This window comes from Oenanthe melanoleuca, chromosome 4A (genome assembly GCF_029582105.1).
Source record: "Oenanthe melanoleuca isolate GR-GAL-2019-014 chromosome 4A, OMel1.0, whole genome shotgun sequence".
Taxonomy (NCBI): Eukaryota; Metazoa; Chordata; class Aves; order Passeriformes; family Muscicapidae; genus Oenanthe; species Oenanthe melanoleuca.
The window spans coordinates 13594981-13610336 of NC_079338.1; the positions used below are offsets into that span (position 1 = coordinate 13594981).

The following is a 15356-nucleotide window of genomic DNA, read 5'->3' on the forward strand; positions in this document are numbered from 1 at the left end:
TTTGTCAGAATTCTTTCATGTTTTCTTAAGCTTACAGCAAAGGCTGATCAAACCCCTCTTGAATTTTGAGTAACTCCATCTGAGTTGAGCTGTGTTTGGAATAAAGGTGTTGGTGTCTCCTGGCCTGCAAACTAAGCTTTTTGAGGAGGGAGAGTCTAAGAGAAAGCATTAGCCTTGGTAAGGTCCTACCTAGTAGTATTTGAACACATAGGAAATGGCTCTGGAACACTTAATCCACTAGATGAAAGCATGAAACCAAAACTCACTAAGGTAGTTTCATGGCAGAAAGCAGCAAGTCTCAGGATAGTGGCTGGTTGCCCCAGCAAACCCCAGAACTCTTGTTCCTATAACGAAGGCTTGTGGTTGAGTGGTATGAAAATGTGTCTCAGATTTCACAGGAGCATGTGGAAACTTTCTGACTTTTAGAAAAGCAGTAGTTCCAACCAAAACTGGACTGCTTGTTACTAAAGATGTCAATGGCAAACTGCAGGAAGTACAAAAACTTGAAGATCCTGTAGTTCAGCATGCTGGCATTTTAGCACTTTAGCACCAGCTAAATGGAGGAGGAACAGCTGAATATTTGTGACTGTAGATGGATCCTATCTTGGGCACTAAGTTAGGGTACCTGGAAGGCCACATTCTAAGTTGTTTTTGACTGGCATATGAAACTGCAGATTTGGCACCAGTTCTGAGCTCCTCCAGCAATAAGGTTTTCTCTCAGATGTACTCAATGTGCCTGTCAGAGAAAGGGAGTGAGACCTACCTCATCTTTAACTAGGGCATCATTCAAGCACTTGGACCATGATATAGCCTGAGCTGGTTTGGCCTTTGATGCAGGAACATGATCCAAGTGGAATGCCTTTTCCTCTGCTTGCATGCTTTGGTCTTGCCTGTGTGTAAATAGTGCTTTCATCAGAATCTCTACTTGTTTGCCAGTGTGGTGGTGTGTTTCCTGGGCTGAGGATGACATCCATTTTCAGTTGTCATCCTGATGCTAAAATGTACATTTAAGAGGCTGCTTTTGGCTCCCTCTTCTGCTGTGGAGCAGCACCCAAAGCAGGAACATATTCAGAGGGAGCTGGATAAGTGCTGAGAGGAGGGACAGGAATTGTCATGCAGATCTAGGAAACATGGAGTAAGGAGGAGTGAGAGAAAAGGTTACCTGAAATATCTTCTGTTTCTTTGCTGAACATAAGTAAAAAAGCCCTACTAATTTGTGCTAAGACTTTTTGCAGAAAGGATGAAGTGAGTCACCAGAAAGGCACCTTTTTCCCTAGGTCAGTATGGCTTACTGAGTAGAATTTTAAGCTAGTGCTCTAAGGTAGTACTCAAGAGTTTTGTAGTAGCTGGTCAAGGTACCATGGAACAGCTGGATTTTAAGGCTACATCCATTCTGTTGCCCATTGTAAACCAGGCTTTAATCCAGCAGGCTAAACAAGACTCAGGGACTGACTTAATGCTCCCCCTTGGCATGAAGAAGAGATGCTGCTTTCCAGATGAGTGTAGATTTTAGGTATTTAAGTATTGTGGTCAGTGCTAAACAGTACTCTCTATTCTCCCATCCTTTGTGGCAGCCTTTGTCCATCCTTAGCCACTGCCAGTAGCTGTTTGCTTTTTGGAACATCTCACAGTTCATTAGGGCTCTGAATGCTGTACACCCCCAGACATAATTATGCTGTTGCCAGCCAGATTTCTTGCAGCTGTAGAAAGCTGTTTCTTTTTCATGTTTTTTCCTTTGCTGAATGGACCTAAACAGCCTGCTAAAGCTGAGGAGGGAGGAGGACTGTCCTCCCTGCCTTAGTTCAGTGGCAGTTTGGGACTGTGATGGTGAGTGCTGGGCTGTCTCCCCTCTTCTCTGCCCCCAGCTCGTTGTTGTCTCTGCTATTGCTGTGCAGGCTTCTGCTGTGGAATAAAAGTCCTTTTGTGTGGGGCCACAGTGTGGAGCCTTTCAGCTCCTTGCTGGCAGTCCAGCCTGCTGAATTCCCAGCATAAGCTGCTGTCAAGTGGAAGAGAGGAAAGCAGACCCATGCAGTCGAGTGAGGAGCCTCCATCCCATTCATATGTTAATGCTTCCAAGAACAGCTATCCTTGGGCTCTAGGACAGCCTTTCTTCCCTCCTTAAACCATCTGCTTCCAGTCACATAATCACAGAATATGCTGGGTTGGAAGGGACCCACAAGGATCACTGAGTCCAACTCCTGGCCCTGCACAGGACACCCTTAAGAATCACACCATGTGCCAGAGAGCATTGTCCAAATGTTTCTTGAGTTCTGTCAAGCTTGGTGCTGTGACCACTTCTATGGGGAGCCAGTTCCAGTGCCCAGCCACCTTCTGGGTGAAAATCTTTTTTTTCTGGTATCCAGCCTTAAACTTCCCTGACAGCTTCAGACCATTCCCTTGGGTTTGGTCACTGGTCACCACAGGGAAGTGATCAGTGTCTGCCCCTCTCTTCCTCTCACTAGGAAGTTGTAGACTGTGAGGAAAGACTGTCCCCCTCAGTCTCCTCCTGAACAGACCAAGTGCTCTCAGCTGTTCCTCATAGGGCTTCCCCTTAAGGCCCTTCATCTTTATTGCCCCATTTGGACCTTCTATAATATCTTAATATTAGAGATTAATATCTTTCTTATATTGTAGTGTCTGAAACTGCATGTACATAGCAAACCCTGATCCTTCTCCAAAAACCTGCTTAGCTGTGTGCATCCTGCTGTGAGATGCACAAGTGACCTACATTCCCCTGAATCTGCAGGGGCTCTAGCCCAGCTCTCCAGTTTGTCAATATAAGACCAACTCCTGGGTCTTCAGGTCGTGGGGGAGCTTCACTGTGTACACTTGCTGCACCCTGTGGCAAGTCCCAGGTTTTTCAGGGCACAAAGGAGGATGCCAGGCTTTGGAGAAACTTCCCCTCCTTTTAACCCACAGTGGTACTGTACTGCAGTAGTCTTGCTGCCCCACCATGAGACTTTGCCTCCTGTCACAACACGTCTTTAAAGCCTTCTTAATTCTTATTTACATAGCATGCCTGGAGTGCTAGGGAAGTAACTACAGAGTGAGCTTACATAGTGGTGTAGTTAATGTCTGTGGTGGGTCTTTGTCCTGGCACAAGGGGTAGCATATGGATTTAGCCTTTGCACTTCCTCTTAATGGTGCTGCTCAGTAAAGAGCTGTATGAAAGGCCTGTCTTACAGCTATCAGTGGAGTAGAAACCAACCTTAAAGAAGCACAGCCTAGCAGGATGATTCATGACTTGTCCAGGAATAGTACATTTGTATGATAAGTGTGGGGTGTACCTGAAAATGGAGCTGTGTTCCTCATTCCTGGCAGTTACTAAACCTGTCAGAGCTGTTGCATTGTATTTTGGCTATATATGTTGGCTTATAAGTAGCTGAAAAAGGAAAAATGTCCCAGCTGTTGTTTATGAATAGCAACAAGCCTTAAAGAGCTGAAGGAGAAGAAAGAATATTACACACACATCCACATAAGACTTCTTAGATGCCAAGTCATCTTTCTGTGCACTGCAGCAGCAGAGGCAGGTGGAAGGGCACTGTTTGTCTTTGCCTGAACTTACCTCTAACACATTCTCAGTAAGTTCAGTCCATTTGGGGATCTTGCTAATAATCACTTTTCTTCCAGGTTGTCAAGACAATTGGTTTGCGAGAGGTCTGGTTTTTTGGACTTCAGTATCAAGACACCAAGGGTTTTTCAACATGGCTAAAACTGAACAAAAAGGTATGTTTGCTTCAAGATTTTTCTTGTCCTTATCCCCTCCTGAGACTGCAGGGGCAAATTCAGTCCCATACTTCTGTTCAAGGAACTGTTCTTGCTTATCCATGTACCTCAAGTACTGCAAGATCAGTGAGTTGTGGAGTGCACACACTCCCTCCTCAGGTTATGAGGAGTTGTTGTATCTGACCTGGTCCTGCATCCAGGTCTGTTATCCTTCCTGTTAAAATGCTGATGTTGTGCTCATGTGAGCATCTTGGCTGGGGAGAAACCTGGAAAGTAACTTAGCTACCACTGGTCATAACTAGTGGCTTGTGTAAGTCCAGTGGGGAGAAGTGAAGAGGTATTTAGCAGTAAATAATTGAAAATTCTTGCTTTTCTGCCCATTCTCTTACACATTGGAAATAAGAAATTTTTGTTCTAGTGCATGCTTATCTTCCTGTGTGTAACCTGCTCCCCTTCACTTGGTATACAGACTATAAAATCTGCCAACTCTGTTGCAGGTAACAGCACAGGATGTACGTAAAGAAAGCCCCCTGCTTTTCAAATTCCGTGCCAAGTTCTACCCAGAAGATGTGGCAGAAGAGCTGATCCAGGACATCACACAGCGCCTTTTCTTCCTCCAAGTGAAGGAGGCAATTCTGAATGATGACATTTACTGTCCTCCAGAAACAGCTGTGCTGCTGGCTTCTTATGCTGTCCAGTCCAAATATGGAGACTTCAACAAAGATGTGCACAAGTCTGGCTACCTTGCTAGTGATAAACTGCTCCCACAAAGGCAAGTGAACTGGATGCCTTAAACATTCTCTGTTTTTAAGAGTTTGTGATGTTTAATTTTCTTTTTTAATGTAGGGTGTGTTTTGATTGCAATGCTCAAGATAAAATATAACCTTGTGTTACTTTGAGCATTCAGATTAGTATTCAGTTAAGAGCTTTAACCTTAAACTTCCTATTGCTACTCTGAAACTCTAATCAGAAGTAGTGAGAGAAGCTCCAAAACAAAATATGCTACAAGGAGAAGTAAAACTGAATAGAATTTGTCATTTATTAGAAGTCTGAATACTGACCATTATGTCTCTATCTAACCTTTTAATAAAAGTGTATTTCTTTGAATAATTTTGTGGGGGAACTCTGATGCCAATGGAGTATTTAATGAAGCGTTATTATAGAGTGATGTGATTATGTAGTGCATGTATGCAGCCCTTGGTTTTAAACATGCCATGAATATTCTTTCTAGGGTTTTGGAGCAGCACAAGCTTAACAAGGACCAGTGGGAGGAGAGGATCCAGGTGTGGCATGAGGAACATCGAGGAATGATTAGGTAACTGATGCAGTGTGAAACTGCTGTATTTGAAGTACTGTTATTGTGTAATATATGAGTGCATACAAAAATCTGACTTGCTTCAGGATAAGTTAGCATTCTTCAGCTTATTTAGCTCACAATAACTAGGTCCACATGCCTCTGCTCTTGCTGGTCCACATCAGCTGGCTGTTCTTAGTAAAACAAGACTGAGTTTGTAGAGTTTGTAATTATCTACTCGGGTGATGCTTGGAACCTTTGCCAGCTTGTTGCTGCTCACTCCACGGGGGAAGATAACACCTTCTTGCTCTAATGGCTTAAAGACTCAAAAAAGAATATCTGTGGTTTTTTTTTACATGCTGCAGAGAAGATGCTGTCTTGGAGTACCTGAAAATTGCACAGGATCTGGAAATGTACGGTGTGAACTACTTCAGCATTAAGAACAAGAAAGGCTCTGAGCTCTGGCTAGGTGTAGATGCTCTTGGACTCAACATTTATGAGCAGAATGATAGGTAATAAACCCCTCTCTTCATCATTGCCTTAATCTCCTTTTCAATATAAAGTCATTCAAAATCACTCTCTCCTGGAATTCAAATCTTTAAACTCCACAATTGCTGTATCATTCTTGGCTGTGTTTTTGACATTGCCAGAATAATCCATAAAATGTTCTTCTTTGGACCAATGAATACAAGAAATTGGCAAATATTTTTAAGATGGTTTCACTTGTGTCCCTAGTCTTCCTGCTGTAAAAGCATTCTCCAGTTCTGTTTTTCATTCAAAAGACCAAAAAAAGTGGGATTGAAAAACTGCTTATTTTTATATTTCACCTGTGTGACTACTTTTGTCTGCTGATTGCAACTACCATAAGAGCACTGAAATACAAGGGTTAATTTGGTATAATTTTGAGCTTTATATTTTAAGTCAAGAATTTGGAATGACTTTGGGCTCTCTTATTTCTTTTTGCTTCCCATTTCTGCAGGCTAACACCGAAAATTGGATTCCCTTGGAGCGAGATCAGAAATATCTCATTCAACGACAAGAAATTTGTTATTAAGCCTATTGACAAGAAAGCACCAGTAAGAAACAAGATTCATATTAATCTATTAAACTTTCAACTTCTTAGCTGAATGATTTCTGGGAGTTTGATTTTGGGGGTTTTTGGGGTTTTTTTGCACAGAATCTTTTTATCAATAGCATTAATGCTGATGTAAGCAGGGAAACCTGTTCAAGGCAGTCGAGTGATAATTATGATTTTTTTTCTAGCTAAGTGGGTAGAAATTTAGTGTAAGCTTTAACTTTTAGGGTCAGTGGCAGGGAGTAGGTCTTTGCTTAGGGTTTCTGATTCTCCTAAGATTGCTCAGATTCTCTGATAATACAGTTAGGGATCTGAGGTACCTCTATTAACTGTGGATGCTTCCTTTGCAACCTGCTGGCTTTAATAGTGTGTGGGATGATCTTTTACAGGTTTTTACCTTACTTAAAGCAGAAACTTTAGGTCATTTTTTAGGGTAGGCTAGAAATTTTTTTCCTTAAAAACTTATATTGAATGTAATTTATTTCATCTTTAAGGCCCAATAATTTACTGTGCTAGCCAGTACCTTCTGTTCTTCTGGTCATTCTTGTTCCATTGCTTCTTGAAAACATTTCCCTCCTGCTGTTGCTTTTTTTTAACACAACAAAGTTATTTAACCATTGATTGTAACATTTAACACCCTTTCTGGCATAAGCCAAGCCAGTACATTCAGTGTGGCTGGCCAGGCTATTGTACAGATGGGGAGGAAGGTGGGAGAAGCCAGGGACTCAGCGTGCCTGGTAAAGCAGCCCTGCTGGTGTTTGTAATGAAATGGTGTTGCTAAGATGCTGTGTGCTTGGTGCTAGGGATGTGTTACAGTGAAACCCACAACACTGGAATGCCACACTGAGTGCTCCTGCCCTGGGTGTGTTTGTCAGGTTGAAATCCATTCCAGAAAGAAATGTCTAACTGCCACCAGCAATGAATTAGACATTATTAAGAAAAGCTGGCTGGCAACTCTACAGAGTTGTGGTGCATACACAAGGGGCTTCTTATGCTGAAAGAACAGGTCTAATGCTGCCTTTTTCTTGTCCCAAGGACTTTGTATTCTATGCCCCTCGGTTACGGATTAACAAGCGAATCCTGGCCCTTTGCATGGGGAACCACGAGCTCTACATGCGCAGGCGCAAGCCGGACACCATCGAGGTGCAGCAGATGAAGGCACAGGCTCGGGAAGAGAAACATCAGAAACAGATGGAGAGGTTGGTAGGGGTCTGAGTGACCTGGGTGTGACTAATCATGCACAAGTAGCATCATGTGCTAGATAAATGGCTGGCAGTACCTTAATCTGCTTGAGCCAAAAATAGAGAAGGTTGCTTTCTGCTTCAGTAGGTCTAGTGGGTTGATAGTGATGGTACTCATCACAAATGTGAGTCCCCATTACTTTCTTGAACTTACAGATTTGTCTGTCCATTTGATGGGACTAATACATACATTGAAATGTGGAGATTTCCCTTATAACATTGTTATTATGGACTTGTCATTGAGATGAATGCCAGCAGAGCATGGCATTTTTTAATTTTTGCACTTCTATAAAGGGACACACCTGGGGTAAAGCTCATTATTGGAGTGCTATAGGGCACATCTTGTGTGTGCTCTTTTTGTGTTTACTAGGAAGTGCTCCAGTTTGGGTGCTAGTTGGTTTGAAATTACATTGTGACTTCCTCCATCAGAGCCCTGCTGGAGAATGAGAAGAAGAAGAGGGAGTTGGCAGAAAAGGAGAAGGAGAAGATTGAGCGTGAGAAGGAGGAGCTGATGGAGAGACTCAAGCAGATTGAGGAGCAAACCAAGAAAGCTCAGCAAGGTAGTAGGAAATCTTTGTGTTTCTTTGAGTAGTCTGAGTGAGAAGGGTTCAATTAGTAAAGCTATGAGCATCTCTGAGTAATTTGTCTTTCCAGTGTTTTGTGCTAACTGGTGTTAGGGCTCTGGTTGAACCTCCTGAAGCTGAATGTAAGCCTTCCATATGCAGTTGCTGAAAAAAGATTTGCATTAAAGAAATGGCTAACAGTGAAGATGTCTTTCTTGGCAGTGGAAGCATCTTGCCATTGTTCCTGTGCTGGCTGGAAGTTTATCCCAGCATGTCTGTAGAGGAAGGAGTCAAAAAGTGTAGCAGGGGTCACACCAGCCATTGCTGTGGTGATTTACTCTCTAATTGCTTGGCTGGAGTTAGTGTATTGCCCAAGCAAAATACTGAATGCCTCTCTGCCCTTAGGTATGTAATTTTGGGGTGGGTGCTTCCCCACAAATCCTTTGGGGGTGGGCCTGACTTCTAGTCTTCCAGCTCCAGGTAAAATGTAAAGGAGAGGAAAGGGCACAGTTGCTTGTGTCCCTTCTTTACCTGTCCATCTGAAACCCTTATCCAGACTTCACTCTTCTACTGCCATTCTTTAATTGATCTGTCTTGAAATGTGCTCCTCTGTTTTTCAGAATTGGAAGAACAGACCCGCAGAGCTCTGGAGCTGGAGCAGGAGAGAAAACGAGCTCAGGAGGAAGCAGAGAAACTGGCTAAGGAACGTAGAGAAGCAGAAGAGGCAAAGGAGGCCCTATTGAGAGCATCCCATGACCAACAAAAAACCCAGGAACAGTTGGTAAGTTGGTGAACTGAAAATCAAATAGGGAAAAGAGTAAGAGGGGAAGCATCTAAGCTTTTGAAGCAAACTGGGCTATGAATATACTGAGGAAGCACTATATTCATAGATTGTTTAATTTTTATCCTCAATTTGGTGAAAATACATGTAAATACAAGTGTATTTGTACAGTAGATTTGTATTGCTTTTTGCCCTTTTTTTGTGTGTGATAATGATCAAGTGTGGCTTTCCCTGATTTGGATTCAAAGAACTGAGTTTTGTAGCTCTGTTTTGGGGAGAAGGAAAAAGAACCAACCCAACAACCAAACAAAACCCTAACCCACAATGAAACACAAGTTTTTTGCTTCCTTTACTCTTTCATCATGGAGGTACTGGTGGAACTGAACTTAACAGGAAGATTTTCTTCTTACTGAAAAGATGTGTTTTCATTCAGGACTTGAACGAAATCCTTCATTAAGCAAGTACCTTGGGTTTTGTTTCCACTAAAAGCCTTTCTTCTGCAGGCTGCTGAGATGGCAGAACTCACAGCTAGGATCACACAGCTGGAGCTGGCCAGGCAGAAGAAGGAGAGTGAGGCACAGGAGTGGCAGCATAAGGTAAAGCAGAATCTGAGCAAATGCCATACTCTTTGTGGAATTGCTCTTTGTTCCTTGTAACCTAAACTACTGCACTAGATTCCACACTAGACTCAATGCTTGCAAGCTTGAGGCTGTTGTAAATAAGCACCTTTGGTTTTCTCCATGGAATTGGGTGACTTATTCTAACTCCATGTTACAATTTTTGACTAATTAGACCTGTAGCCCATTTTCCATTAACAGTAATCATTCTTCAAATCTCTGAAGTGTTATCCACCAGAAAATTTTGCAAATAATGGTGGCTGAGTAGCTTTGGAATATACCCCTTCAGAGGTGCAAGGTGTCCTGTAACAAGCACCAAGTGGTGCTTCTGTGAGAAGCCTCGGGCACTCAGGATTATACTGACTGCCTCACTGTGGCATATCCTACTGCAGGCACAGAGGGTGCAGGAGGACCTAGAGAAGACCAAAGAGGAGTTGAAGACTGCCATGAGCACCCCTCATGTCACTGAACCCATGCATGCTGAGAATGAGCACGATGATGAGCAGGATGAGAATGCAGCAGAGGCCAGCGCTGAGCTGCGGTCAGAGGCCACCATCAAGGACCGCAGCGAGGAGGAGCGCACCACCGAGGCAGAGAAGAATGAGCGGGTCCAGAAACACTTGAAGGTAAGAAGCTGGCAGCAGAGTGTGTGTGTGTGTGCTGCTTCTACTTTTCTCAACATTTCTTACAGCTGGAAGGTATTACTGTTATTTAAAAATGAGGGGAGAAGCAGGGAAGAGAGATGATTGTCATCTTGCCAGATAGCTGAATAACCATTGAGTAGAAAGGCAGGTCTTGTCTCCTGGCACTTGATTTCCATTTTACTGGAAGCAGGGAAGTATTTTGAAGCAGTGCCAACAAGTAGCATCTGTCAGATGTTGTGTGCTTTGTGAGTATTGCCAGCCACCTGACAGTTGCTCATAGCCCTGGCTGCAATGAATTGAAGAGCTTGGTCTGATTCCTATCCAGAAGCTGTCTCTAACTGTCGAGTCTGGGTTGCATTGCAAAACTCTGCATTGCAAAACCCTGGAGTAGCCCACAAGGGCTCAGCACAGAGACAGCTCTACTGCACCATCTTCTTGTGAGGAACTCCAGTGGTCTGGTGTTCAATTCCAAGCATTTAGTTGTGGTGCCTGACTTGCACCAGACTTTTTTCATTCTGCATTGTACTGTGGTGGTTACACACAGAGGGGTAGAGATGCATTTTTATCTTCTGCAGCAAGTTTCTTTTCTGGAGGAAAGCTAGTAATTCCTCAGATTCTGCAAGATGCTCCTGCTGTCTTTAGGGATCACTCCACATGGCTGTTCTTTGAAAGTACAGACATTGGAGACAATCTTTCTTAACTCTGCTAGATGAAGATGAATATGTGACTGCCTGATGTTTTCTACCTTCAAAAGTTAGGGAGAAATATTAACAACTTCCACAAGATCATATATCTGTTTAGGATGGAGGGGCCTTCATGAGATCATCTAATCCCACTTCCTTGCTCAAGCAAGGTCAGCTCGAGCAGGTTGCCCAGAAGAATACACTGGGGTTTGTTGTTTCCTGTCTCTATAGATACTGCATCTTTAGGAGGATCTGCAGGAAATCTTGAGTCTCTGACATGTGCTAACCTGTTGCTGTCTGTTTCTCCTCCCCCAAAGGCTCTTTCCTCAGAGCTGGCAAACGCTCGGGATGAGACCAAGAAGACGGCCAACGACATGATCCACGCCGAGAACATGCGCCTGGGCCGAGACAAGTACAAGACCCTGCGGCAGATCCGGCAGGGGAACACCAAGCAGCGCATCGACGAGTTCGAGTCCATGTAACCTGTCCCTGCACCTGCTGCCCTGCACTCTCTTCTCCCCTCTCCCCATCCTCTCCCATCATTCACTCATAATCGTGCTATGCTGGAACCACTACAGAAGAGTGACCATGGTCTTATTTATCAAGTTTTGGGCAAATGCTAGAGTTAAGTCACAGAAGAAAGAATAATAATTATGTCTGCCTAGGGGTGGCTTGGGAAAACAAATGTGGATTGGGGCAAATATGAAGTTGTTTGGCTTGGGGTAAAGTCCTAGATGTTGGGTTTGCCCACTGAGGTGGCTGTGTTGCTGTCTTCTCCCATTGTGTGGGGAGGCCAGCAGACACTTGCACTGCATTATGTACAGTCAAGAGCTGACAGTCTGACACTCTGCCTTCCTACTAACCTGTGCAAGCTTCAGGATTAAGCTTAGTGGCCAGGGTCTGAATTTCTAACTTAACCCAGAGTCTGAATCATGTTAGTTAAACAGGGGAGACTGGAGCTTAGGAAGAAGGATTAAAGGTAAAATATGGACTATCTCTCTAAAAGACCAAAGCTTTTGTCCTACAAAAATAAGCAGACCAAACAGATTCTGTGGTGTTCCTGCTGGTGTTACCTTTTGTTGTTTAATGATGGAGCTTTGAATTTCCTAATCATGAGGAGGCCTTTGGAGTATTTCCACTGATACAGTGTGGTTTGAAGCCTCAAATTCCCTGCTTTCCAGAGGTTTTTCTCTGGTCAATGGCTTTGTTCACCATCATTTGTCTGACTTCAATGTAACCAGTGAGGCAGAGATAGCTAAAGTACACTGCCTTCCTTTTTGGTTTTGTCAATGAAAACCTAAAGTGGGAGGTAGAAATATAAAGACTAGAAATTATTGTAGCTGTATTTTCCCTTGCTGGACAGATACTTTTCTAGTTACATGAACAAGATTTCAGGTTTTTCCATAAGAGGCCTTTTTAGCACATAGTTGTTGGTGCCTTATGACTGTGTATAGATCTACTGTAGCTCAGATACCTTAGTTTAAACTAGATGCAATCATAAAAAGTGATCAGCAGCTGGGGACCAAAAACTACTCTCATATTTGGGTCATGTACAAGACTGCATCTGTCTTCCCTGGCATCAAGCAGCATTTGAGGGGAGAGGATCCTGAGACACTTGTCCAATTGCTTTCTTAATTCTCTCTAGCAGTCTGCCACATCCCTGGCTCAAGTGCTTTTCCTTCCCCAGAAGGATGTTTTGGCCTTTTGCAGTTTTGAGAACAGAAGACTTTCTCTTAGAATTGAGATACAAATGGTTGTGAGACTGGTCCTGAGAGCTGCTTGTGCCAGTTATTGTAATAACCATCACCTCCTGTCATCCAGGCTGCCCATGCTGTAGCTATCCAGAATCCTCCCTGCCATTTCTGTGGAGGAAATAGCCATGTATGCTCAGGGTTCAATTGGATGTTGCCTTGATCCCTCATAAAAGGAGCTGTTAACCTTCAGGAGAGTCATCTTAAAAATGGGCTCCACCTAAAGTGAAGTAGTGAAGTCCTCCTTTGTTTTGTCCTCCTTGGATCAGCCTGTCCCTATAGGAAGTCATTAGGCTAGCCTGGGATTTATTTTCTTGCCTAGCATAATCCCAGCTTTTGTGGCTTGCTCAGATTTGTTGATTCTCCCTTTATATGATGTTGCTGATAATGGTAATAGAAGGAAAACATCTGAAAACTGGAGCATTTTCAGCTCCCTGGTGTATGAAAAAGGGCAAAGGGGGACTGTGCCAAAAAATAAATGTTCATGATAGTGTTAACAAACTGCAGTATTTCCCCAAGAGTTCCTTGGGTGGCTGGAAACAACCTCACCAGTTGTGTTATTTTATTTTTTGAAAGCAATGCAAGTCTGTGTGGAGTTTCATACAAATACCAGCCAACCTCTGTTAGAAGCAGCATGCCAACCTATGCTCTTAAACATCCAGGTGTGTCATGGGGAGCCCTCTTCTCTCCCCTGGACACAGAGTGCTTTTGCAGGGCACATGGCATGGCAAGCTTTTTGTTGGCCAAGAAAAATATGCCTCAGTACCATGAAAGTCACAAATGAAAGATTGCAGTTCAATTTGTCAGAATGTTTTTGTTTATTTCTGTACTGAAGGTGATAGGCATTGGCTCTGTGTGAGTCTTGTTACTGGGGAACAGACAACCTTTCAACTTCTGTTTTGGTGCTTTAAAGCTGGTTCTCAGCACTTCTGCTCTGTCCATGGCAACTATTGATGCATTTGAGGGGAGAAAAGCCTCTATCTAATATTTTAATTATTTCCTAACAAGCTGACGTATGGTGCCTGGAATATGTGTTCAAATAATAAACCAGTAAACCTTTTCTGCTTTGATGGGTCACACAGCACTGCTGAGCTCTCATGTATTATGATGTTGGCATGACTTCTGTTTATATGGTTTTTTTTAAACGTTCTAATTCCACATGGTCCAATAAAGGAATAGAACGGCTTGTGCCAGTGAGTCCACCTAACTCTTTGTAGTTGTTTCAGCCCTGCCTTCTTTTTAACCAGTATTATATTCCAGTGGTATCTAATGATATTTGATTTCAATATTTCTAGCTATGCACAATTAGAAAATATTAGTCAAGGGATGGAGGGTATGTTTATGGTCTTCCTTCCCTTGGAATGTATACTGTATTATAAAGATGATATTTTGCAAGAAAACTAATGTAAGAAGCTTTCAGTATTATGGTGAGATTTGTAGACACATTTTTTATTTGTTAGAATACAGTGAATTGTTCTTCCTCTTCATGTTCCAGTTTAATTGGATAACTACTCCTCTTGGGGGTGGGGGGAGGGAAGTACTTTATCACATGTTGCCTGGCTTATTTTTTCTTGTTTTATTTTTTGTTGCTGTAAATTATGTTGAAGGTTTTTGACCAGTTGTTTTACTGGATTATAATAAAACATCAATTCCTTAAGGTTGTGGAGTAATTCATGGGTCCATGTGCTTATCTGCAGAGAGAACCTTGATTAAGACATGTTTTTCTTGTTCAGAGGAGTTGTTAAAATCCATACCTTGTTCTTCCTGAAGTGCCAATAAAGTTCAGAGAAATTCAGCAGATTGTGTCTGGCTGGTTACTTAAGGTTTGCTCTAAGTCCAGTGCTGTGTCTCATAGCTGAGCAGATCTGCTTTGTGCTGCTCAGAGGTCAGCCTGGGAGCTCCTGTGCAAATAAGTAGATCTTGCACTCTGGAAAGGAACTGCTTCAGCAACAGCCCTTTCCCCCTCCCCAGCTGTCCAGCTGGAGCCAGTGCTGGAACTGACACTTTGTTGTGGAGGCACTGAATGTAAGTGTTCAACTTGCAATGGGCTGGCCAGATGGAGGGGATGGAGCTGCTGTGGTGAGTTCCTGCTGTGCTGAATCCAGACCTGTGTGCACTCAGCCTGGAGAGGGTGCCTGGCCCTTGGTGCTGCTGCTTGCATGGACACCCTGCTGAGCCTGTGCTGTCACCAGCCTGTACTGGGGCTTTTGGCACAATTTGCTTCACAGCTGCCTTGCTGTGCCTGTCTCTACCTGTTTCCCACTGTCTTGGGATGGGTTCCAGAATGGAAGAGTGGCTGCTGCCACCTTTCTGCTAATGAACTGTGTGATCTTTATTTGCAGCTGCTTTCTTTGTGGTTGTGAAGAGGGGCCTCACAGAACCTCTGCCTAATCGTTGCTGCACTGCAGAATAAGGTGGAGATTTCATTGGAACATGTTAGCTCTCAGATCTGGTACTGGGGAAAAGACCTGAACTTTTCTCTAAGCAAAACATGAAGTGTGGAACAATAGAGGCTTCTGCAATCCCCACCAGGCATGGCTTGCATTCAGTTTCAACAGGTGAGTCTCTTTTTATTGTTCCTTCCTGCCAGGATTCAAAAAACCTGACCACTCAAGGAATGTCTCCTTCAATGCTACAGCAGACTGTTTGGTAGATTAAGGCATTTGGCCTGAGATGCACTGACTCCAAGTAGGACAAAGTAACTGCAGAAATAATACTCTGATTGCTTCCTCCTTCTCCTGTTTGCCCTTGCAATTCCCTGCTTTAGAAAGAGCATAGTCTCCAAATTCTGATTTGTTTTGATGCAGACAAGCCCTGTAGGGATTTCTCTAGGTAGATGAAAAGCTTATTAGTTTCTTGCTCAGGAGAATATGTTTGGAGGGAAGCACAAGCATTTTTCCAGCATCCTAAGCTTGGTAATGTACAGGGTAAGGTATGATAATTGTAGGCACTCACATGGCAGCTGCTTGAGCCCCTACAAA

General features: G+C 43.3%; 1 protein-coding gene across 2 annotated transcripts in view; it reads left to right on the forward strand.

The window, feature by feature from the left end:
* Positions 1-14170, forward strand: part of MSN (moesin) — a 40731-nt gene extending 26561 nt beyond the window's left edge. The window contains exons 3-13 of one of the 2 annotated variants that reach the window (XM_056491302.1): positions 3631-3726; positions 4224-4498; positions 4958-5041; positions 5386-5532; positions 6000-6096; positions 7131-7294; positions 7766-7896; positions 8520-8680; positions 9184-9276; positions 9690-9923; positions 10942-14170. In XM_056491302.1, the coding sequence (XP_056347277.1) occupies positions 3631-3726; positions 4224-4498; positions 4958-5041; positions 5386-5532; positions 6000-6096; positions 7131-7294; positions 7766-7896; positions 8520-8680; positions 9184-9276; positions 9690-9923; positions 10942-11106 (1647 nt within the window). In that variant the 3' untranslated portion in view covers positions 11107-14170. The remainder of the gene's footprint in view (positions 1-3630; positions 3727-4223; positions 4499-4957; positions 5042-5385; positions 5533-5999; positions 6097-7130; positions 7295-7765; positions 7897-8519; positions 8681-9183; positions 9277-9689; positions 9924-10941) is intronic. The other variant, XM_056491303.1, reaches the window with a different exon arrangement.
* Positions 14171-15356: the final 1186 nt, after the last annotated feature.